The following is a 26,181-nucleotide window of genomic DNA, read 5'->3' as shown; positions in this document are numbered from 1 at the left end:
TAGGAACAGGTCATGTTTTGGCATTAAATACACGCTTTTGGTGGCACAATCACAGTTGGAATTGTGACTGATGTTATGCAGAAAAAATATACTGTTTTGTTGTTTGCTAGTCTCGAACAGCGGTCTGCAGCTGGCAGCCGTCTCGCCTAAGCGCATGCACGTATGCACTGACACTACGGCATGAGTAACAAGTTTGTTTCGATCTCACGCCTCTTGACTTTAGTCATTTGTTTACTTTCCTCACTTGTGTTTCTCCTCTTGTACATGGAGCTGAACTGCCAATCACAGTGATTTCTCCCACTGATGAGCTCCGCCCGCTCAGACACCGATTCAGTGTGTTGAATTGGCCAAAAAAAAGGAGACGGGGCAACTCGTGCCAACAGTGTGGGAAACACCACCAAAACCAGGACGACACATGCTCACTGTGACGGCCCGACGTTGACCAACGGCTGACCATCAGCTTGGTGTGTCTGGGCCCTTAGTTTCACATGTGAGCATGCTAACATTAGCTGTTTAGCAGTAAACAAAAAGTGCAGCTGAGGCTGATGGGACTGTATGAGTTTGCAGGTATTTAGCCATTAATCAAAGTATTGAACTCATAATGTATTAAGAAACTGATCAGCAGGCAGATGTTTATCTGTGTTGGTGATGCAGATTCTTCCAGTTGCAGAGTTGCTGCTGCTGAGCACTGACACCAGACTGCCCGGCCAGACGGAGTCCGCTGGCAGAATGAAGCAGCTACCGCTCCTTTTTATGAGTCTCCACTGCTGTTTAGCTCCAGTCTGCTAGAATCATTTTGGTGTATTATTACTAAGTGTGTGCATGTGCAGTACATGTGTGTGCTGTAATATTTAAGTAGCTAAAAGAAAAAGGTCTCCACGGCCTTACAAATCACAGCTTTCAATGGGATGAAGGAGGTTTGACAGTTGGCTGACTTTTAACGCTGTAGGAGTCGGAAGTCGAGACATTTAGGTTGTATTTGAATTATGTCTCCATTAAGGGCGACGCTCTGATTGGTTTCTTTATTTTCTAGAGGAGCATTGAAGTTGTGATCAATTCAGGGCAGCACATCGCTGCAGCCCCTGTTTGTGAACCTGGAGACGATCAAAATGAGGGGAAAATGTGACATCATGAGGCATACCATAAGTCAAGACAGAACGTTTGTGGTTGGACATGTTTTTCAGTAGTTACAGAAGCCTGAGTCGCGTGTGCCTGCCTCCTCTGTGAATCATCTCGATGTGACAATATTCATTTTATCTTTTACAGTTTCTGTTTTGCTGGAGCATTTTAGTTGATTTTGTTGCAGCTTTTTTTTGCAGTTGGTTTTGTTTTGTTTTTTCCACTTGTACCAGATCTTGTGGTTTTCGCATGACGAAAGTCCGCAAGCACAACCTTTTCCGGAACGGGGTGAACAGACTCGGCCAATAGGTCCTTGAGTTTCCACCGCATAACAACAATGTTTCAATTTGTCTAATCGGGGGTATTTAGGCTAAGTAAACTATCACTCTTCAGGATTTCATCTGCAGCCACAGCCCAGTCATGCAGACCTCTTATTCAAACCATTTGTGTGCGGTCGAGAGTGGGAGTGGGGAGGGCAGCCAGTGGAGATGACAGGGGGATTGGATAACTCAGAGAGAAAGTCTGGGACGCAGAGAGTGAGAGGTCTTGGCAAGGAGCTGGAAACCACACGCAGCTTGCGTGATTGTGGTTCTCTCACAGATTTCTCTGCTTTTCCCTCTTTACTTCCTCTTGCAGTGCTCTGAAGCACCTGCATGCCTCGATGCTTGACCTTTGTGACCTTTGAACTTGGTCAGAGAGACAGTTCAGATGTTACATCACCTCGGCAGTGCAGTTTGGTCTGTGAGTATTTGGACAGAGATGGATTATTTTATTTTCTGGCTCTACTCCAGCGTATTAGATTTGAGATAAATGACAATGTGAGGATTGAAGTGATGTCTTTCAGTGACAAGTGACGGACTCATGGCCCTTTTTAAAGTTCATAATCGAGTCAACTGTTTTTACAGTTTGTAGCCCAAAATCACAAATCAACAACTGCCAGCAAGCCTCTGAAAGTCTGACACCCTCTCATACCGAAAGACAATGTGAGGTTTTGATTACACACTCTAAGATTTGTAAAGACTGGGGATCCTGCAGGGTTACTGTTTACAAGACTACAGCTAGATTCCTTTGGAGATTATTTCCCATCATGCTCGTGGTGGAAAATATTACACCAAACTCCATTTAAGAAATAAAACATTTAACAATTCCTTACAAGTCTGCAAAAATACAACTCTAGAAACACAAGATAAAACATGCCGTTTTAATCTCTGAACTTTGACTTTAAGAACAGTTTGCTGATGATAGACTGTTAGTAAACAGTATGAAGTTTTTGGTGGGCGGGGCTTAGCTGGAGGCAAAACAATTCACCACAGACATTAGCTAGCACTAGCTAACAACTTCTGCTGTCTTGTTTTAGACAATGGAGGAAGATGATGTGAGTGGTGCGTTCAGAAATACTCATTCTGGGTGTCTGAGCGCACTCTGACACAAACTGGACCTTTCATAAATTGGGAGCGCTGTCTGAATGTAGCGTTCATTTTAGTGTAGAGCATCAGACTGAATTTACCAACGCACCATGTCAGGTCACTCACTCTCCGGGACCGCCAGTGTTACTTGAATAAGTAAACACTGACCAACGGGACCAGACTGGCCGACCCGTATGCTCTCACTCAGTGGATGGATGATGTCACAGGAAGCCAATCTTACAAAGGAGGACCACAGTTGTTTGTTTTGCTATGGAAGCTAACGTTAGCTAATGTGCTAAAAAGTTAGCGTTCCAGAGAAATCCAATATTCCTCTTAATCCCTCCCCAGTTTCTGATGAGGTGGACATGATAACCCTTAATACACATAACCTTATTCATCCCTACAACAGGAAATACTTTTTCCCTAACCTGATATGAAGTGTGCGCTGCACATGTGAGCATTTTTGATGATGGCCTCCGTCCAGTCCTTTGGTCTTATCACATTTAACCATAGTTGTCTTTGTTTTTGTTGACGGGCAGTGGCGGCTGGTTTTGAGCCATGACTCCTTCTATTCTGGCTCCCAATAACACAACAAGACAAACACATTTTAACACTGCTATGGAGCCTACAGCCCTGTGGGGGAGAGGCAGCTGCACCTCCAGCTGATCACATGATGTCATCGTGACGTCGGCCCTGAAAGGGTCGATATGTACTTCTACATCAGCAACATTTTCAGGAATTTTAAGTTTACACTTTGATATTTGTATTTGTACTCCAGTAAAGGCTCTGAATACTTCCTGCAGCACTTCCATGTCCACCATGCCGTATCCAACACAACCAACAACCTCACTGTAGATACGTGTACCCGCAGCACCAGGCCTCGAGGTTGAACAGTACAATATGCGATGGTGCAAATAGCCACACAATCACCAACACTACCTTTTATTCGTGAGGTCATGGCACCGCTTACCTTACCCAACTCCTCCATCTCAGTTTCCTGCATCGATTTAGGATCATAACTGGCCTCATAAAAGTTTGAGAGGGGACGTGAGAGCCAAAATCCAGACCCAGCCAGCAAGTTTTAATGGTACAGGTTTATAATGAAACACTCCTTGAGCCTTTCTCCCAAAGCGCTGACGTTATCCACTGGACACACGCGCATATTAAAAGCGCACGCTATTTATAAAGTGTGGGACTATCAGCGAGGCAAGGCGGCGGGGAGTTGAGAGGATGTGGAAGGCATTGTGTGTATGTGTGTGTGTGAGAGAGAGAGAGAGTAAGAGAAAAAGTGCTCCAAAATGACCGCTACCCAGAGGTTTATCTGCCTCGGTTACACAGTGGAGTTTTGTCATGAGGGGTTTGGCCGTTTGAGCGGATGAGCGGAGCGCTGTGTTGTTGTAAAGAGCAGATGTTTTGAGGTCACTGCTTCTCGATCCGCCTCCCTGCAAGTGTTGACACTTGTGGGTAGGAGTCATACTTAATGAGGGAATCATGATGTGTGGGTTGTGGCCCATAGGAAACACAGAATGAGCACCACGGCCGTTCACATCCTCAAGCTCCGATGATTAGCCAGAGCAGCACCCTGCAGTTCCCAGCGTCTAATCAGTGCAACCTCTTGTTTGACGCTTTGTGCGGTGACATTTCTCTCACGACGGCGTTTCTATTTCAGGTGCATCCATGTTGTTCATCCCGTAGCCACCTGCCCGCCGCACACACGCTCTAATGAATTCTTCTGTCTGAAGTTCAAATATTCCCATGTGTGGTGACCTCCAGCCTGCGGCGTCTGGTTACCGCTCTCACCCAGCAGGCCACTTTCAACATTCCTGCACTGCCCGGCCAATGAGCACGCACCTATGATGTCATTTCCTGCTCGAGGGACTCCTGCTCTTTCCTTCGTGGGTAGCAGGAAGTTTTTTCAGTGCAGCAGACGGTATCTCAAACATGACTCAGGTTAGTCTTGATCTGATACCTCTGAGCGTTACCTCCTGAAACGATAGAGTCATAGAATATCTCTCAAATTGACTTTCAGACTCTCTCAGAGCCTAAAATTACTCTCTGATGAATTATGTTTGATGCACGCGATGCTTCGACAGCTGCCAACGGGCCCCTGACTTTAATCTTGTGTCATTTCATACGCTTCATCGGCTTCAACAAAACGCTCTCAGAGGAGCATCGTGCAGAGATGGAGTCGTCATTTGTCAGGTGTAACTGTTATCTCGAACTGGCAGGACTGACACATGGAAAACCCAATGACTTAATGCATCACAGAGGCTTCAAGGGCCCTGGGCTCTGATTGGTGGACGCGGAGACAGGAGTAAACATGAAGCAGCATCTGTAGCTCTTCTGAGGCAACATCCACTGATGAACTCTCTGTGTGTGTGTGTGTGTGTGTGTGTGTGTGTGTGTGTGTGTGTGTGTGTGTGTGTGTGTGTGCCACAGCAGGAACTCATGGACACAGTCAGGTGCTTGTTCATTGTGCTTCTGCTGCCATCTGCTGGTCAACAGGGGAAATATCCTTTTGTAACAGAAATTCATTTGGTTGAAATAACAAATATTTCAGATATTTTAAAGAAGCACTTTACGATCATAATTAATTAAAACATGTTGCTCAACTCCTCTACAGTTTATTAACACATCTTGCCTCAATAACAACAATAATCTTTATTTATAAAGCGCTTTACAAAACAGACAAGACATGAAAACAACAACTTTTAAAAGAACTGATAAAAACACTTTAGTGTATGAAAACAGAGGAAATAAAAGACAGTTTAAAACTCAGGTAAAATCAGCAAAGACTCTCCGATAGAAGTATGCTTTAAGAAGGGACTTAAAAGAGATCACAGACTCGGCCGACCTGATTTCCTTGGGCAGACTGTTCCAGGGTCTCGAGGCCCTGACAGCAAACCCTCTGTCCCCTTTAGTTTTCAGCCGGCTCTCTGAAACAGACAAAAGACCTCTGCTGCCCGAGGACGTCAGAGTACATCCTGGCGTGTACAGCACTCAGAGGTTGGAGATGTAGCTGGGGAGAGACCATGAAGAGCCTAAAAAATAATTAGTAAACCCTTAAAACCTGTTGTAAAACAAACTGGGAGCCAGTGAGGCTAAAACTGGAGTCACGTGTTCACGTCTCTGGCAGCTGAATTCTGAACGGTCTGAAGTCGAACAACAGATTTATGATTCAGGCAAGAAAAGAGGCTGCTGCAGTGATCCAGGCTTGAAGAGATGAAGGCGTCTCCGTGTCTTTAAAAGTTAAAATCATCAGCGTGCCTGAGGTTGTTTCCTGTCACTTCACAGCCCATCAGTCATGTGACTCATAAGGCAGTGTCGGGCAAGTTGCTCTCAAAATGTAATATATTACATATTAGTAGTTATTGGTAATTAATTAATTATTAGTAATACGTTACTTTACAGCTTTACTCTCTGTGTAGAGTAATCTATTACTTATTGCACTACTTTTGAGATACTTTCACCAAAATGAGCTCAGAAGGACTGATGTTGATTTTAAATGGATGAGGGTCGTGTTGTTTCACAGCAGGTAATCAGGTCTGACACATTCATGTGTTCACACACAGTGGTTACTACTTTGTATTAAAATCACCTGCTGATATTGATAATAGTGTGATGATATAAAACAATTAAACAGCCTAGACCTTTAAAATAAATGAATATGGATCAAAGTCTGATAATTATCAGATATGGATCAATATTTGTGATCCTATGACATGAAACACAATAAACAAATGTTAAGGTTAGCACAGGAAACAGAATGCCATGTGATTAAGTCACTATGACAAACACAAATTAATACTACAGAGCAGGAAGACCCACCTGCTGGTTCCCAGTGTGTCGCTCAGCTACAGCAGCACCACAGACAGAGTTGTGTATAAGAGCAGGACTGTGTGCAGGCGTCGCTCTGTGGTTGCCGGGAACGTGAATGGAAACACATCCAACTTAACCTCCTGAGACCCTGTGTCCTCATATTTGGACATCACATTTTGGGTTCACTTGACCTTATATTCCATCCAGTGGCAGTAAGAGCACAATACACATGTAAAAACAAGATGGCAGCCATCTCTGCCGAGTCAGTCTGCAGCTGATCCCGAGACAAAAGTGGACAAGGTCTAAAACCTGATCACATTTAATGGTTGAAACTTGTTTATTTATGATTACTAATGTTTGCAGTTTGATATGGCAACAAATTTGACCAACTTTAGCAACAGCAACAAGCTAAGACGCTGTTAATTAGAAAGTACTTGTTTGAAGATGTTGAGACTTTATTATCATTGTCAGTGTTTAGTTTTTAATACTAATCAGGTCCTATTGATCCCAAATAGCTCAGAGGAATGTAAATGCTCAGGAACATATACTGACATCACCCAGATGTGTCGATGACCAGGATGTGGACAAAACAAACTGGAGGTCAGCTCCTGATGGATGTGGAGCAGTGTGGATGAATGAAAAATGAACTTATTGGATAACACATAACGTGACATTGTAAATGTAATATTACCCAAAGTCCCGTTGGTAGCGTTAGTGCCAAAACCTACTATATTATGTGTTATATTACCAACACTGTCATTAGGTCACCATGGATACTACGCAACAAAACAACAATACCGCCCTGTATTTTAAGATAGATTTTACAAAATACAATATTTAGTCTGAGCGGATACAGACACTGAGAAGAGAAATATTAATGGCCATAGATACATCATTAATTGGCATTAATAGAAAGTCTCCAGTCACGGGAAGAGAGCCAAGAGGAGGAGGAGCAAAGGTTTTGTCTCACACCACTTTAATTACAATATGCTCAAAGGTTATTTTGGGATTTTTGCCCAGTGATGCCAAGATTAAACTGCCTATACCAGATCTAACTATTGTAACTAGAGTAATATTTATCAGTATATCATACTGATATAAGTATCAAACTGTCAAACAAGCAAAAAAAATAAATAAATAAAAATGAATCAATATTAACACAGTAAATTTCTGAGGGAAATTAACCAAAGTTAAAACTAGAGAAACACCACAAATTATTGCATCACATTAAATCACCATGTGTTGTAATGTGGGAACTGTAATTATCAGATCATGTGAACACGACTTGTTGAACTTCCTCGACCTCCAGGATGTTTGATTGTGGAGTAATTCAGACTCTCAGAGGGAAACGAGAGGAGCGAGACTGCTGCTTCCTCCTGGATAAAAAAAGCAACCTGTTAAATTTAGCTCTGTGTGTGTGTGTGTGTGTGTGTGTGTGTGTGTGTGTGTGTGTGTGTGTGTGTGTGTGTGATGAAGGAGCTGAGGGGGGGGAGTGGGTCACAGTGGTGGATGTTCTGCAGCAGGCAGACTAATTACAGCTCAATTAACCCCAGAGGAGTTCTGCTAACGGTGCTCAACATTAACTTCCAACTATATTTAACTATATCAGATCTTAAAACTCTCTCTAATGCCTTCCTCTCATTTGACTGTTTCTTTTTAACTCTGCACATCACAACACCAGGCAGCAGCGTGGCTCTTTGGGACGGTTGGTTCGACACTTTGGTCTCGACTGAAGTTTCCCAGTTCATGTCCTCCTCAGGTTCAAGTGCTGTAACTCTGATGATCCTCTGACTTTGCATGCAGCGCCATCATCAGGTCAAACTTTGTCCAACACATTAATTTATAACCAAACACCCATGAGCCTCAGCTGTGCTTTGTGTTTAGTGCTAATTAGCAAACATTAGAATGCTAATATAACTGTTTTATTTCGGCTGTCGTAAAGCACTTTGTAACATCAGTATTAGAGGTAGTAATAACATTAATAATAATAATGGATTTTATTCATAAGCGTCTTTCAAGGACCCTTTACAGGACACCATTAAAAATCAAGCTGCAGTGTATCCATAGATCATAAAGTCAAACAATTCAGTGATATCCATCCATTTTCAACCGCTTATCTGAAGTTGAGTCACGGGGGCAGCAGCCTGAGCAAAGCACCCAGACGTCCCTCTCCTCAGCAGAACTCTCCAGCTCCTCCTGGAGGATCCCGAGGTGTTCCCAGGCCAGATGAGATAAATAATCCCTCCAGTGTGTTCTGGGTCTGCCCCGGGGCCTCCTACAAGTGGGACAAATACAAATTAAGCTTTGGGCAGCCTACTAGAATGATATAATCAGTTGCTTTTTCTGTCCACTAGATACTGCATGACTGTTTGTCTGCAATTAATGACGGGATGGTCAAAAGTTTCCTCCAGCTTAACGCTGCCAAGACCGAGGTCCTTATTGTCGCACCTGACTGTACTGGTTCTAAGGTTGCGAGCTGTATTGGGTAATCTCTGAGTTATTTTTGACCAGGCCACGCACTTTGATAAACACATCTATGTGTTGACCCGTACTTGCTTTTTCCACGTAAAAACATTGCAAAACTGACATCTGTTGTATCACATGCTGAACTGGAAATGATCATTCACGCCTTTGTGTCATCACGTCTGGATTACTGCAACTCTCTTTTCATGTGTCTCAGTAAAACTTCTGTAGATCGTCTTTAGCTGGTGCAGAATGCCGCTGCCAGGCTGTTCACCAAATCACCCAGAAACTGCCACATTACTCCTGTCCTGGCCTCTCTACACTGGCTTCCTGTCAGCTTTAGGATCCAGTTCAAAATCCTTGTTTTAACATACAGAGCCCTTCATGATCAGGAGACGAGCAGGCTGAAAACTTTGTCTTATTAGATAAAACAGATGCTGTCAAAGTTTTCCTGTGGGAACATCATTTACAGTTGAAAAAAGGTAATAAATCACAGTATATTTTATCGCAATACATTTTGCAACATATTTAAAATTGCAATAATATTGTATCATGGATCCTCTGATTCCCACCAGAGATTTTTTATGTCCTAAAATGTCCATGTGGCTCAATATATGTGGTGAGATGAGACTGAACTTCACTTATAGCGAGACATTTCCTCGATCACAGCCGCTCTACACCACACGCAGATATAAATTAACACGCTGTTGTCACATGGACTTAAGAATGAAGAGCGAGATTTGACTTTGATCGTCTTGATGTGATGAACTGTTGTTTCTCTCCTGATGTTTTTGACCACAAGATGGTGCTATAATGGTAGAAATGAAAAGGGTAGAACAACAGAGGTGGTACAGCTGATGGTTTGATGTCATAAAGGAGTGAACACTGAGTAAATGAGGGAAGAGCAGGAGTCTCTCAGGTGGTCTCTCAGCTTTGTGATGATGCATTTTTCAGCTGATCCAGGAGGGTTTTTAAAGAGTTTATGTTGCTTAAGGAGGCGGAGAATTCTCTCAGCACATAAAGGAACACTTCAGTCTTCACTTTATCACAAACACTCAGCACACATACATACATGGTTTTCACTGAACAGGAAGGATAAACTAACTAAAGCTGTCTGATAAATGTAGTAAGAAGTTCAGTATTTACCTCTGAGATGTTTTAGAGAAGAAATATTAAGTTGAATGAAATGAAAATATTAAAGTAAATCACCAGTACTGTACCAGTTTTCCATGAAATCGTTCTGCCTCTGTCTGTTTGTGCTGTTACGCCTTTTCTTTGTATTTTTACGGCGTCGTAAAAGCAGCATTTCAGGCTATTAAAATACTGACGAAGCATCATTAGGAAACCCAGAGGCGTTAAATAATTAAAGGGTGTGTCATCATTTGTGGGAAGTTTTCAGAGTGTCGACGTGATTTATGTTTACAGTCAGTTTTTGATTTATTCATGACACATATTTGCACAGCTTGTTTATTTAACAGTTATTTTCAATGTGTCATTTGAAATGTACAAAATATAAAACGTACAAAATTATGCAAGATAAACATCAGAGATGTATATGAGCACATGCTAGTTAAATAAAATCTATATCTGCATTAAGAACGTGAAGACAGTGAAGATGAATGCAAGGTATTAAGTACAAATATATTAACCCCAAACTATGATAGTTAACAGTATATATGTAGTTGTGATTACCTCCAACTTTATGGAAGTGCAGTATTGTATTTCTTTTAATTTACGACCTTTAAAATGTAGAAAAATTCTTAATTGAAGGCAACAATATGAACAAAAACCCATTTACAAAAAGCATTGTGAAGAAAATCTACAAAAAATAATCTAAAAAATATAAAAATAAATCTGTAAATAAAACATCTTTTTTTTTTTTTTTTTTTTTTTTACATAAGAAAGAATCATCAGGAAATACCAAATATTTTTTTTTTTTTTTTTTTTTTTACATAAGAAAGAATCATCAGGAAATACCAAATACCACAGAACAGCTGTATACATGTAAAATACCCTGACACATTGTTTTTATGGAAATAAACTTTTGGTAAAGGAAACAAAGCTTAAAGAAATAGGTTAACGCAGTTTAACTACGGATCATTTTTCATTACTGAATGGAAACCAGTGGCTTCCTGGAATGGTGGGAAAAATAAATCCATCCAAAAAAATCTAAACAGCAGCATGCATGTCTGCAACATGTTGGAAATGGATATAATGCATCTCGCTCATTTTTAACAAATTCCATGAAAAGACCAAAACCAACAACGCATTACAACGTGTACATCTCTTAATACTTTATGTTTTCTTTACCCTGTCTGTGGCTCTAACACTTTGGATTCAAGATCTTTGAAAACAGCTCACAAAGGTAAAGTTTTACATTTTAAAAAAGCTCGGAAATTTCCTAAAAAGGCTGCTAAACGCTACTCAAAGAGAAGGAAACAGTGCATGTGTTGGGGACTACTTTGAGTGGTGGATGAATCCACATTTGTTGCTCCAGTGGGCAGCAGGGAGGTAACATTTCCAGTAGCCTCAGCTGTACTTTGTGTTTAGTGCTTATTAGCATGCTAACACGACAATACCGATATTAAACTGAACATTAGCATTGCCACCATGAACATTTTAGCATACTGACATTAGCATTTAGCTCAAAGCAACACTGTGTGTAAGCACCTCACAGTAGTTCTCGCATGGCTGTAGACTCTTATTCTGTGTTCACACTACAAGCGTCACAGCAACAGGCTACATGTTGTTCTTAATGGAAGTCGGTGACATGAAAACTGATGCCTGACACTTGTTGCTGTGGACGGGCGTGACGTACTACAAATCAGGCCTCAACTTTTTTCAGCAACCTAATGACACGGTGAAGTGTCAACTATGTTACATGCTTTGGTTTCTGGCTGTGGTAACGTTACAGTGTTATTTAGGTGGATGAGCGGACGCTATGCTAGCTTTGTGTGCATTGGGGTGCACGTGGAGTTGAAATGGGGCGGAGAAATGTGATGTTAAAATGAGGCTCAGGCATTCATTAAAAGCACAGATATTTTGTTGTGTTGTGGTTTGCGGTGTGAATACAGCATGATGTTGTGTCTCACACAGGGCGCGAATAAAAAATTTAGTGCGAGTGAATTCATGTAAAGTCAATGTAAAGATGCGATTAGACAAGAATTGATGCGATAGACACAACGCACATGACACAAATTAAGTGGCGCAAATTAAACAAGTAGCGCAATTTCGAGGAAAATCTGAAATTCAGTGACCAATACACAACGCGTAGCAAATCAGCATTAAGATCCTCTGGGAGTTATTTGCATGTATGAAGCAAGTCAACACAAAATATTGTAGTGTTCAAACTTGCGCAAGTAAAGCAACGTGAACATTCACATCGCATTTAATGTAAAAGCAACATAAGGCGTAATCCCAATAAACCCCATGCTCCTAGCATTTAGCCCCCACCTCTCTGTGGTCACGACTCAGGGTCGGGTGTCCTGATCCTGCAGTGTGAACAGTGTTGCCAACTTAGCGACTTTGTCGCTATATTTAGCGACTTTTCAGACCCCTCTAGCGACTCTTTTTCAATAAAGCGACGAGCAACAAATCTAGCGACTTTTTCTGATGTTATTGAAGACTTCTGGAGACTGACGTGAAGCGCATATCATTCTTATTCTTCTCAACGAGCAGCGGATGCTACCGTGGGCCCTTCCCCTGCCCCAAAGCACTCACAGACGGCCCAGTCCTCCCTCCCAGCAGCGGTCAGAGCAGGAGATGTTAACCCCTACGCGTCCAGACTGCAAGTGAATCGCACTTGCGCAGAACCACCACTGGCTGATCCCGACCTGGTTTACAGTCAGGGCGGGATTTAAATGTAAAACTTTTCTTTGTCTAATATAAATCACTGAAAGAAGGTTCATTTGTAGTTCTAAACATATTCAGGGTGGTTTTAACTCACTTTTTGTCTCTCCCACGACGTTATTCCTCTCTCCTACAGCAGCCATTACAATTACATGCATATGGACAATTATGCAAATTAGGCGATGATGTCATTTAGCGACTTCTAGCGACTTTTAGGACAACCAATAGCTACTTTTCTTACTGAGGAGTTGGCAACAGTGAGTGTGAAGTGTTCGGGCTACATGGCTCTTTGGACAGAGGTTTTTCAGAGGCTCACTTCAAACCGAGTCAGAAGTCATCGGAGACCTCTGCAGAGGCAACGAAGGAAACCCACAAATATATTTTCTTTGTTAATAAAGATTTGAAGACTACGATAATGATTGTATTATCTTAGTTTAACCATGTTGAATGTATTATGGTCCTTTCCCTTATCACAAGCATAACAAAAACAAACAGTGAGTCGCATGCTGATGTTTCGGTAGCTAACAAGCTAGCTAGCTAATGTTACATCGCTGTTGCTGATTTGTGCGTGACAGTCCCGCAATTTGACATATTTCTTTGTCGCATTCTCTTTGATGGTACATGACACCCGAAACAAGACTTCAGTCCAACGGCGAAGTTGCCGCACTTGTTAGTGCTCCTCTGAAATCAGTATTGCTAACGTAACTACAGAACACCGCTAGTGGCCTCGTAATGAAGCTGTTCTTTTTTATTTCATGATTAATTTGATTGATTGATCGTGTTGTGAACAAAATGAGAGCGTTCATGCTTTACTATCTCCATCAAATAAATGGCTAATGTCACTGTGATAAAACTGTTACTTTCATATTCGCATCTGTTTATGTTACGCCATTTAAGACGTATCATATCGTGTCTTGAAAGGTTTCCAATTTCATAGGGAAAGAATTTATTCACTACCTCTTGTAACTGTGCTCCTAATAAGTGGTAGGGATGAAAATAAGAAAAGGACTGAGTCTTGTCAGTAGTTTTTTGAACATGGATCGACACAATACTTGTTGGTATTCTTGGTTTTGGTGTTTTCGTTTGATTTATTAAGAAAAATCTAAGATATTGCAGCCGTGTCCTTTAAGGCCACAGAGGAGATAAGAAAACAGCAGCAGTAACAGTTCTTGTCCTCACGCTTCACTTCTGAGGGAACATGTAGCCGGCAGCGATGGATGGCAGCCCCGTCTTCTCTGCTATCCATTGGTTGTAATTGGTCACTGTGGTGTAAACGCCCGGTCGATTCTCCTTCGCACAGCCGTCCCCCCAGCTGATGACTCCAAACAGGAAGAGCCTGCTGCCGACCTGGCACACCAGAGGCCCTCCTGAGTCTCCCTGTGGGGGAGAGACGAGCAGCATTAATGGAAATCAACAAGCCGATCCGTGAAAGGCTGGTCGAGTTTGGACTTGTCGTGAATACCTCGCAGGCGTCCTGGCTCCAGTCGGGGCGACCGGCACAAAACATGTTATCACTGATCAAGTTTCCATAATAGTCCTCCTGTCGACAGACATCATCTGCGAGGAGGTTTACCTGAGCCTCTCTGAGGAACTGAGACTTATACCACAAACCTGCAGAGAAGAAAGGCTGTTACTGTACAACCTACTATGGTTCATCAAATACACGTCATTAGAGGCAGAAACTAATTACAGTCACTTAGGTACAGTTTAAAAGAACTGGTTTCCATTTTATAACACTTTACTTTTCCTCCACCACATTTATCTGATGGTTGGAGTTACACTGCAGGTTGAAATTTCACTCTGTTACATAGGTGTTAATAGTGTTTATTGGTGTTATAGATACACTGAGAGTGTGTTCATCCATAATCATGTCTTTAATGGCTGTTGGCAAAAATTCAAGGATAAAGATAGGTCTAACGCTGTGGTTGCTGTGTGGTTATGTTTAGACACAAAAATCAGTCTTGGGCTTCAAGTACCTGCATTTGATGGCATAAACGCAGCTGGAAATACAGCGATATGTTGTTAAAAACTGTCAACGTTCAGGAGGATAAATTGTCGCTGGAAACACTGATGGCAACGCTGCAAAGTATCCCTAAAAATCACTGGAAACATTGCAATGTGTTGCTAAAAATCACTCGTTTTGGGGCACAAATGGCACTGAAATGCTGTGATTTGTTGTTAAAAAATACCCATGTTTGTGGGCAGAAACGCAGCAGCAAACGCCATAATGTATCACTAAAAAGTACCCATGTTTAGGTGCAAAAATCCAGCTGGAAATACCTTGATGTGTCGCAAAAAAAACCCCACCACATTTTGGGGCACAAGCAGCGCTGAAAACACTGATGTGTCACTAAAAAACATCCACATTCAGAGGCAAAAAACGCCGCTGGAAATGCTGTGATCTGTCGTTAAAATACCCATGTTTGGGGGCAGAAACGCGGCCGAAAACGCTACGACATGTTGCAAAAATCTCCCATGTTTGGGGGCACAAACACCACTGGAAATGGCATGATGTATCACATAAAATCACCGTGTTTGGGGGCAACACTGCTGGAAATACCTTGATTTGTCACTAAAACTCACCTATGTTTAGGGGCACAAACGGCGCTGGAAACACTGATGTGTCACCAAAAACATCCACGTTTGGAAGCACAAATGCCGCTGAAAATTCCTCAGTGTGTCACTAAAACACACCCATATTTAGGGGCACAAACGGCACTGGAAATGTTTTGATGTGTAGCTACAAAACATCCACGTCTGGGGGCTCAAACTTTGCTGGAAACACTTTGATGTCTTGCTAATAAACAACCACTGTTGTAATTTTTTGGTCTTGGACAGTGGTCTGTCATCCACCCTCCCCTCCACCCCCCGATGACAAAGTCAGCTCAGGTACATGTCGCCGCTTATCAAGAACTGTGGCCATTTAATGGCTGATAACAGCTTTCTGAACATACAAGTTAGTGTAGCAGGAGCCCTCTGACCTGTAACTCTACAACGCTCCACCAACAATATCTGTTTAACAGAGTGATAATATTCAATCTGTGTGATGTAATAAAGGTGCATGTGCTGGATCTTTGTAGCTGTCAACAGTCCCTCATGATCTCCATGTGGCTCAGGTGTCCTGTGGGGTGTAATTATCTCGACTCAAGGATAAAGAACCAACTTTTTTGGCACCAATTTTAGAAAGATCCTTTAGTTTTGCTCCTTTAATATTAATGGTTTCTGTCCAGCTGTCACATCTGGGTGTTAATGTACTTTCTGCTTTATGTCCACACAGTCAGACGGGACAACTGGATTCAGAGGACTTTCCTCACCGTGTTTTTCTTTCCCATATCCGGCGATCTCACAGGTGGCTCCGGCCTGGAGTCTCTGCTGAGGCGGCGGCAGACAGACAGTCCTCACAGACTTGGTCTCCTTTGCACACTTCCCATTTTTACCCTTCAGCTTCAGCAGGGCTGCGAGACATTTATCAAGGAATTACTGCTTCGGTTACAAAACGTCATCGACACTGAAGCATCTACAGACGTGTTCATACCGATGTCATTGTTGTAGTCTCCGTCACTGTTGTCGAACCCGTCATGGACGATGACTTTTTCCACCTTGAATGTTTGCTCCACAGCGCTGTCCGTCTCATTCATCACATTCTTCCCCAGGACGACGGAGAAGCGGCGCGGCTTGTTGTGGGAGCTGAAACACATGTACAAGAAAAGTCCAGTCAACTTGATGTCACTTTTATTCCCCTGCACCTGCTGCAGTTCCAGTAAGTGATGTCACTTCCTACCTGTCAGGGAAGCAGTGGGCAGCTGAGAGGACCCAGCAGTTTGAGATCAGACTCCCCCCGCAGCGGAAAACCTTCTCCTTGGTTTTGCTGCGCCAAAATATGGCAGCAACCCACGGGTGGGATTCCACAGTGGCAACTGTTCCTCCCACGATCTTCACGAGCTTTCTCCTGGAGCGCTGGCCACATGTGGACTCTGCAGCTGGGGGTGACACACAGTTAGAGACAGTCGAGGGGGAAAAGTACGAAAATGTGATACAGTGAGTTTAATGGTCGTGTCCAGATGGTTTCCCCAGATTCAAGTTCATGTTTTAAAGTGATCACTTCAACCTAAATCCTTATCTTCTCCTCACCCTAACTCCGTGTTTGTAGTGCATAAACCTAACCCGACCTTAACCACAGCGCCGTCACACCATAGAACGGCTAGACAAGAACATTTTGAAGCATCTCACAGGGAAACCATTGAGCCACAACTGAGTTGAGTGAGGCAGAGAAGTTACCTGGCTCAGGCTCAGTGGGTGCAGGCGTGGGTGGGGCAGGAGCTACAAGATCACAGAGTGTTTAACACTGATGAAACATGCAATTTGGCTCAGATTTTCTTGGAAGACTGTAAAGACAGAGAATGCACTCACGCGAGTCGGAACCACAACGTGGAATACCACAATACTCCCACATCAGCTTCTGTCTTTTCCACACGTAACACCACGGACGCCGTTTGTAGTGAAGATTCCTGAAAAACACATCAACATTAATACTCCAGAATTAGAACAACTACCAGACACATGTTTTACAGAGCCATATAACAGCCGACATTTAAATGGCAATAAAACACTTCAAATAAATAACTTAAAATTAGGTTAAATGAAGAAGCAGTGACTAATCAGAGGTTTAGTGGCAGAGGCAAAGGAGTGCACCAAGTGTCACCCTAAATCACCAAGCCCGCTATCCACCACTGGGCTCGCCATGGCGGAGTGAAGCATATCTCTGGTCTGTTCTACAAAGAGACCCGCAGTGTGTTGAAGGTCTTCCAAGAGAACTTGAGCCGTTCACGTAACTACACCGAGAACGCTAAGAGGAAGACTGTGACCGCCGTGGATGCGACATAAGCTCTGAAGAGCAGGGACACACTCTGTACGGCTTCGGTGGGTAAATAGACCCGTCTGTAATTAAAATTATATAAAGTTATCTTAAAGTTGTTTTTGTCTTGAAAACATATCTAATAGGTCACACAATATTAGGCTCTAAAATATGCTGTTAATGAATTTATTTATTAATTTATTTGACATATTTCCCATCAGATATTTTGGCTGTTGATATTTTCATCTGCTAGACGACAACACGTGATACCAGCCAAAAGTTAGCACATACCCGCTAACGTGAACTCTGCTCTACGGCTGATATCTCTAACACTCTGCAACTCACACCAAAACTATCTAGATTGATAAACAGCACCACAGGTATTTTGAAACCAACAACACGGTTTCTCAATCAGCAGTTATAAATAAATACATGAAATGGAATACAATATAATAAGTATGTTTCCTTCAGTGTAAAATCACCTGGAAATAATAAGTGTTGTGTTTTCATTACTTTAGAATGAGCTGTTTTTATCTACAGAGGGAGCAGGTTTTCATCTACGGAGATCGCCTTGTTGCACCACCATGTTTCTACAGTAGCCCAAAACGGACAAACCAAACACTGGCTCAAGCTAGGGACATCACATTTTTTGCATTTTCACATCGGCCACAGCAGGTAGAAGCCCCTTCGCAATGGAGGCTCTGGAAAAAAAATGATTTCAACTGCTTCATTCAGTGTTTTTACAGGTTTAATACAACAGGGAACAGTGTGTACACTACGCACAAAACGAGGCCTGAAAGAGGCGTACGCCACTCAGCATTGCCAGGTAGGAAATGTAGGATTATCGTACCAGAGACTCAAAATGATCGTATTTTGAGGGAAATTATCGTACATCCGTCGTAACCAAAATAACAATCCTACTGATGCGCTATAGGCAAATATAGTCTCTCTAGTGTTTACTTTTTGGTTTACTTTTTTCCATTTTTCTTGCTTCTGTTTTTCTTCTTCTTCTTCTGTTTTAAATCTCATTCTCGCTCGACTTCCTGACGGGTCCTAGCGCTTCGTGGGGCGGGTACAGCTGACCATTCAGCCAATCGTGCTCATTGTTCAGAGACAAACGTCACCCGTATCTCACGCTAAGCAAAGTGCGATTGGCTGGAAACATGTCACATGGGAACAGATGCCTTCAGGGCTCACGAAAAAACTCTGGCATACTGATTACAACCACACATTCATGAAATGGTTAAATTATCGTACATTTGGTCTTTTTTTTTCGGGATTATTGATTGTACATTGTACAGAGGGCCAAATTATCGTACAAATACAATAATTATCGTACACCTGGCAACACTGACGCCACTTCCCACACAGAAGTTGTGATCTATAAAAACAGACTTGATGGGAGAAACTTGGACACATTCTTACCAACATTTTGGAGACAGGAAATTGGCGACACAGATGGTGAGGTGGAGCCTGATTGCAGAAACTGTCAAATATTTTTTGGTACATGCCAATTTTGGCTTTTGTTTGTACATACATTTTTAGTGTGGATCCTATACATTGTTTGTGTTAGAAAAGAGGAGATCTCTGTGGATAATTCTGCGCCTGGTAAATGCATCTTGAACGTCTGCATCTTAAGTCATCAGAGAAAAAAGGTGAGCACAAGTAAGCCAGTGAAGGCTAAAGGTCTGTCTCTGACATGCCAAACAGTGCCGGAAAAACGCTGATTTCTTTCATTAAACTGTTTTATTCACTGTCTTTACGGGTTTAAATCACCTGGTCTGTTTGTTTTGGAGAGGAAGAGACCTCTGCGGATAATTCGTCTCTCTCGAAAAACCTCCATAACGATGAACAGAGAAGGAATTTTAACCAGGAGAAGTTTAGGCTGTTTGCAATGTGCAATCCTCACCACTAGATGCCACTAAAGCCCCCTTAGTCTTTCACACTGTTCCTTTAAAGTTCAGTGAGTAAATGTTTATTTGCTACTGTCTCCATCATGTGAGCTACGGCCGCCCACACAGTAAGTGTTTCAATTCAAATCCATCTAAGTAGAGCTGAATATCTACAGGCTGTATCTTACCTGCAGTAGTTGTGCCTCCCTGAGTTGACATCTGAAGACATGTACCGCTGCCTGGTGTCTGAGTCCCACTCCACACATGTTCGTCCACTCTCTGATTTGGACACTTTGCCTCTGTAGTACAGTCCAACACCATCGTAACATTCACCACCTGTCACTGGAGACACAGCAGCAGCAGCAGGAGCTTTCTTTAAAAATGTAAAAAAAAAAAAAAAAAATTGGTTTGTTTGTTCAGGTTTGTACCTGTCTCACAGATTGTCCCCTCGAAACCATCAGGACACAAACAGAACATGTGTTCCCCAGTGGTCAAGGACGGGATGGACCTGCCTCCGTTAAGACAGATCCTCGCTGGAGAAAAATGAGATGATAGAGTTCAACACAGCCTGGTGTGAATGTAAAGGGCCAGAGAGCACTGACGAATGTAGAGTTTCTCACCTGAACCTTCAAAGGAGGAGGAGAAGGAAGAGGAAAAAGAGGACGAAGAGGAAGAGGATGAAGAAGAGGAAAAAGAGGACAAAGAGGAGCTGGGTGACGAGGAGCCGGAGGAAGAGAAGAAAGAAAATGCCATCCCTCTTTTTTCTTTCAATGAGCCCTGAAGTACAAAAAAAAGTCTGATGAATCTCATGAAATTAAATTCAACATTTAAGTCCAGGTAATAAAAACTGTCCTCACAGCGTCAGTCGTCGTCAGAGCCGCCAGGGTGCAGATTATAACACCCAAACCTGTGGTCGCTGTCATGTTGCCTCGCTGCCTCACTGCACAGATTGAAATCCCAACAGCATGAGCGAGCCTGCAGAGAGCTGTGTGGGAACGTCCTCAGGGTGACTCTGTTTTGTCTGTGGTGTGCAGGGAGGAGGGAGGGCTCTGATTGGCTGAGGAGCTCCTCTCTGATTTGGTGTGAAGAAATGCGTGCAGGGCGAGTGGATGAGTAAGACGTGTTAATCCAGGAGGCATATCGATAAGTGTGGTATGTCTGAAGCTCAGCTGTCAGGTCGGACACGCAGCTGTTTGTGTGGTGAATTTAACAGAACCTGATGAAGTAATAAAACACAGTGACACATATTTACGACTGTCTGGACACATAAACCTGCAGCATGTTGGCGTCCACACCCAGTGACACCACAACAACACCAGTTGGGTAGCTGGTACGATGTGCTAATACTGACCGCATGAAGACGAAATGGTTTCAGTCCTCACAGGTCCGTGTGTGACGTAAAATCTTACCAAGTGTGTGTTCAGGTATTTCCAAAGAAAAACACTGTTCAAGAGACGTGGGCGGTATCAAGGTATTACACCCATATCCTCCTGAGACCCTGCGTCCTCATATGAGGACATCACATTTTGGGTTTAATTTTTAATTTTAATTTTATATACTTTATTAATCCCCGAGGGGAAATTCAATTTTTCACTCTGTTGTCAATTACACACAGGTCCGAACACACACATGCACAAACTGGACCTATACATGCACTAAGTGGAGAGATGTCAGAGTGGGCTGCCCATGACAGGCGCTCTGAGCGGTTGGGGGGTTCGGTGCCACCAGTCCACGCTCCATATTTTTGGTCCGGACGGGGACTTGAACAGGCGACCCTCCGGTTCCCAACCCAAGTCCCTATGGACTGAGCTACTGCCGCCCCTGAGCTACTGCTTAGACTTCATTCTGCTTCACTCAGCCCTGTTGTCCTCGTTCGTGGACACTTTTTTGTGCCATCTAGTGGCACTAAGAGCAGAATACACTGATCCATGTAAAAACAAGATGGCAGCCACCTCTGCTGAGTCAGTCTGCAGCTGATCCCAACACAAAAGAGGACAAGGTCCAAAACCTGATCACAACAACAGTAACAAGCTGTTGGACATACTCATCTGAGGACACTGGGACTTTATTATCGTCTCATTAGAGGACATTGGGACTTGATTATCGTCTCATTTGAGGACATTGGGACTTTATTGTTGTGTCATCTGAGGACATTGGGACTTTATTGTTGTGTCATTTGAGGACATTGGGACTTTATTGTTATGTCATTTGAGGACATTGGGACTTGATTATCGTCTCATTTGAGGACATTGGGACTTTATTGTTGTGTCACTTGAGGACATTGGGACTTAGTTCTCGTTGACAGTGTTTAGTTTTTTATACTTATCAGCTACTGATCCCAAATAGCTCAGAGAAATGGGCACCAAACAGAAGTTTGGTTCACAGGAGGATATTTACAGACGGTATGATTTTAATACAGTCAAAAGTATTTACACTTCTCTTTCTATTAAACTGATACAGAGATGCTGTATTGAGGATATGTATTGTAGTGCACAGCACGCTCCACTAGAGGTCAGTCTCTGCTGGTGGGACAGGCAGCTGAGCTGGGAGTGCTGGGGATAACGTTACAGGACTGGTAAAAAAGAAAAACCTGCTTTGCCCCTGTTTGGAAGTATTTGGGGTTTAATCACGATGATAAATTTGAGCCAGTGAACACGGACAAAGTTCTGTGCACTACCTACTTCAGGAAGTTGCGGCCAAAGAGGGTGTCACGTTAAACCTCATTCAGTCTGCTGTCAAGTTCAGTTTATTGTCATTCTCTGTATACAGCAGCATGCAGTGAACCAAATGTTGTTACGCAGGAATCCAGGTGCAGTACAGACCTTTAGCTAACAAGACGATGAACATGAACATGACAGCATTAAAGTGCAATGAAGTGCATTGTGAAACAATAATATAAATAGGTGAGTGCAGTGGAATAAATATTGCTTAGTATATCAGAGTATATTAAATCCATACCTAGCTCACCACCTGCTAACGTAACGTAATCCCTTACAGCTGCTGTTCTGTTGGTTTTCCTGCAGACATCTCCACACACCCACCACACATTTAAACCCAGAGAGACTCGTCTGAGTCGACTAACTGCATATTAGACACGCAGCGTTAGAGGCTGGACGATGTCATACATTTAGTTCGTAGTTGTGACAAACAGCTGCCACTGAAACAAACAAATCTGAATTTGATTGAAAAATGTTGAAGAAATTTGTTCACGTATTGCTTTATTTTAATTGTTTTATCATTGATGGTGATGCTGCTCTTATTATTATTATTATTGTTATCATCATTATTATTATTATTATTATTTTCATTATTATTATTAGTAGCATCATTATTATTTTCATTATTGTTACTATTGTTATCATTATTATTATTATTATTATCGTTATTATTATTATTGTTATGATTATTATTATTGTTGTTGTTGTTATTGTTATCATTATTGCAGCAGGTGAATATTTTAACTATAAAACCAGTGTTATAAATTCTTTTTTCATATTAATTCAATATTTTCTTCCATCAGCAGTTTGCTGTCACACAGACTTCTTTTTTCTTTGAAACGTAAAACACTTAAATTAAAACCAAAATAATAATTAATGACATTTAAAGTTTATCAGAAACACTGATGACAGCTGTGTTGAAGCCTCTGATGGATTCACTGGATGTCACTGCTCTGTGAACATCAGAGCTCATTTATCCTGACTGTACCTGAAGTGTCATGATGGGTCCATCCACTGTGTGACGTCACATGTTGTAAGAATCTGTACCTGGAGATTAGAAAATAAAACCATCATTAACTTCTTTTAATATTGATATTGATTGATATTGATTAATATGACATAAGGTAATATGATGATGATGATGATGATGATGATGTAATTGTTTTCCCATCTTCACACGTCACATCTGACTCATTGTTGATTATAAATGAAGTCGCTTTGAACCAATGAGTAACGTTGATGAAAGTAAATATGTACTTTAGGATCCCGGAAGTCGCCCAGTCTGGATCCTGCTTGGTTTATGCTGCCTTCAGGGGCCGTCGGAATTTATACTTTGTGAAGCAGACGTAGAACCACAGAGTTTGTTTAACACAAATACGGTGTGTAACGTTATTTCAGGTCATATTTAAAGAAACAGTAACACAATTTGAATTCAATTCCTTATTAAAAAGCCTTTTATTCATTTTAACTTAAAGTTTTTTATTTTTTACTTCAGATCTATTTGTTTGTTGTACTGTCTTTTATCCATCTATATCTCAGAGTGTTAGTGAATGCAATTTAATCTCTTTACTGTAATTTAACTGATTGTAATTAATTTTATTTATTTTTTATTTTGTGTTTCTCCTGTAAAGCACTTTATAAATTAGTTTTGAAGGGTACTAACCTACATAAATAATCATCAATCATTATTGTTATTATATTATTTTATTATTGTATTATTTCTATGACTCTGTGTAGATCTGAATTATTCTGAGGCTGTTTTTATTTCTTTATTTTTATAGCTTGTTTTCATTTACTTGTTTTCTTTTATTTTGTGAGTTTGTTGTGGAGCTCAGTATCATGTGTTTTGTTTATTTGAGAATATACGAAGTAGGTCAGTATATAGGCCTATTGAAATTAAATAAACATACAAAAAAAAAGATTATTTACACGTTGCATTTGAACATTTTTCTCCTTTATGTTTCACATTTGCAGCACAAGAGCATCAAATGGTTGTTTTTGTTGTTGATGTTTTTAATAAACACAACCACAATTGTTTTATTTTATTTTTTAAAATGTTACTCATGTATCTAGTTATTCTATTTTATTGTGTTTTTTTAAATGTTATTCATGTATTTAGTTATTCTATTTTATTTTATTATATTTTTTTAAATGTTATTCATTTATTTAGTTATTCTATTTTATGTTTATTTTATTTTTTAAATGTTACTCATGTATCTAGTTATTCTATTTTAATTGTGTTTTAAATGTTATTCATTTATTTAGTTATTCTATTTTATTTTTATTTTATTTTTTAAATGTTATTCATTTATTTATTTTATTTTATTTTTTAAATTGTATTCATTGATTTTATATTATTTTATTTCTGTATTTATTTATTTTTATTTTCCCCATTTTCTCTGGATATAAATTTCTTCTCATCTAGAAAAATGTATGTATTATTCCCCGTCATATCTGTCTTTGATTAATAATAATGTGTGGTATATTCATGATTTGTGAGCCACTCTATGGGCAGGTTGACCGTTTTTGGTGATGGGTTGGTGGGTTTGAATATCATTAAAAAGAAATTGTAAATCATTAAAACAATAAACAGCCACAAAGTCAGAACGACCTCAGCTACAACCTGAAAAACAGCAGCAGCTATTTCTGACGTACATTCTCTTGTGTGTGTAGTTTCCGAGCGGCCCGTGAACGCATCCTGAGCGCAGAGCGGCTGTCAGATGATGAGGAGATTATCCTCCTTCACTCAGACTCAGTGTTAACACGGATCCAGACGGGCTGCAGGTGCTTTGTGACACAACATGGGAAACGCCGACACCAAGCTTCACTTCAGGAAAGCGGTGATTCAGCTCACAACTAAAACTCAGGTGAGTTTTTACATCTAAAGTCTGAGGAAACACAGAAACACGGTGAGCGCGTCGCTTTGTGGGTTAAACTGAGGCTGTGGAGATAAAGTCAAAGTGCCAGATGGTGGAGTCAACTGCTGCCCAGATGACACAGAGCCGACAGGACGACACTGCAGCCACTTTATTCATGAGGGTTTACAGACAACACACAGAAACATCTCCTGAAATATTCACATTATTCTCAGTATTTGAATTAATGGTGATTTTCCTGAACATTTGTTTCTGTTTAAAAACACTGTAAACAGTCAGTTGGGCCATTGATGACCTCAGTGCTCCACATGACGTGTTTATTTTGCAACATGTGACTTTAAACATGTTGAATTTAGTCAGTTTCACCTGCAGCAGCAGACATGTCTCCCTGGCAGGTGCATTTAAGGTGGAACTAACCAGATAAAGTGGATTTGAATGTACAGGAGCTGCTGAATGTTGTGATAATAGGTTCATCTCTGGAGTCACTTCCCAAACAATATTTAATATTTGTTCATACTAGTGAACCTCAGTGTCTTTGGGTTTGGGAGGAGATATTTAAAGTTGGCGCTTTGGGCATTTTTGAAAACTAATTTCTGATGTTTTAAAACAAATTAACTCAGAAAATAACTGACAGATGAACTGAAAATGAAAAGTATCATTAGTTGCTGCCTTAAAGTGGGTTTTTACAATCTTACATCCACTCCTCATGGTGTCAGAACCTTATGTGTGCAGGTTTTAAAATCTGAAAGTAAAACTTAAAGGTCCAGTGTGTCAGATTTAGGGACATTTCATGGCGTCCGGTGAGGACTGCAGATTGTAACCAGCTGACACATCTCCTGATTAGAATCCTTTCAGTGTTCATCGTTCAGGAGGTTTTTACCTGTGGCTGAATTATCCACAGAGGTCTCTTCGTCTCCAAAACAAAAGCACCAAGTCATTAAAGGGATAGTGCACCCAGAACTGAAAATGCAGCCATTATCTACTCACCCATATGCCGAGGGAGGCTCAGGTGAAGTTTTAGAGTCCTCACATCACTTGCAGAGATCCAAGGGGAGAGGAGGTAGCAACACAACTCCACCTAATGGAGGCTGACGGCGCCCCAGATTCAAACGTCCAAAAACACATAATTGAAACCACAAAATATCTCCATACTGCTCTTGCTTGCGCGAGACCAGCGCCTGAAGC

The 26,181-nt window shown here is 41.4% G+C and overlaps 2 protein-coding genes across 3 annotated transcripts in view; one reads left to right on the top strand and one right to left on the bottom strand.

Annotated features, from left to right (window-relative positions):
• Positions 1 to 10,740: 10,740 nt before the first annotated feature.
• plaub (plasminogen activator, urokinase b) overlaps positions 10,741 to 26,181 on the bottom strand; it is a 396,726-nt gene continuing 381,285 nt past the window's right edge. Inside the window, exons 2-12 of one of the 2 annotated variants that reach the window (XM_050059439.1) lie at positions 23,109 to 23,167; positions 20,024 to 20,180; positions 19,832 to 19,936; positions 19,592 to 19,745; positions 17,067 to 17,164; positions 16,935 to 16,976; positions 16,438 to 16,636; positions 16,192 to 16,343; positions 15,971 to 16,111; positions 14,119 to 14,267; positions 10,741 to 14,033 (exon numbers count right to left, since the gene is read on the bottom strand). In XM_050059439.1, coding sequence (XP_049915396.1) covers positions 13,839 to 14,033; positions 14,119 to 14,267; positions 15,971 to 16,111; positions 16,192 to 16,343; positions 16,438 to 16,636; positions 16,935 to 16,976; positions 17,067 to 17,164; positions 19,592 to 19,745; positions 19,832 to 19,936; positions 20,024 to 20,180; positions 23,109 to 23,120 — 1,404 coding nt within the window. In that variant the 5' untranslated portion in view covers positions 23,121 to 23,167 and the 3' untranslated portion in view covers positions 10,741 to 13,838. Of the gene's footprint in view, positions 14,034 to 14,118; positions 14,268 to 15,970; positions 16,112 to 16,191; positions 16,344 to 16,437; positions 16,637 to 16,934; positions 16,977 to 17,066; positions 17,165 to 19,591; positions 19,746 to 19,831; positions 19,937 to 20,023; positions 20,181 to 20,260; positions 20,460 to 23,108; positions 23,168 to 26,181 lie in introns of those variants that run through there. The other variant, XM_050059438.1, reaches the window with a different exon arrangement.
• The window catches only part of hid1b (HID1 domain containing b), a 24,873-nt gene continuing 23,525 nt past the window's right edge, over positions 24,834 to 26,181 (top strand). Inside the window, exon 1 of the mRNA XM_050059346.1 lies at positions 24,834 to 24,987. Within this exon, the coding sequence (XP_049915303.1) occupies positions 24,922 to 24,987 (66 nt within the window). The 5' untranslated portion in view covers positions 24,834 to 24,921. The remainder of the gene's footprint in view (positions 24,988 to 26,181) is intronic.

Source organism: Epinephelus moara, chromosome 13 (assembly GCF_006386435.1).
Source record: "Epinephelus moara isolate mb chromosome 13, YSFRI_EMoa_1.0, whole genome shotgun sequence".
In the NCBI taxonomy this organism is placed as follows: domain Eukaryota; kingdom Metazoa; phylum Chordata; class Actinopteri; order Perciformes; family Serranidae; genus Epinephelus; species Epinephelus moara.
The sequence above is the reverse complement of the archived record's forward strand: the minus strand, read 5'-3'. Positions and strand labels throughout refer to the sequence as shown.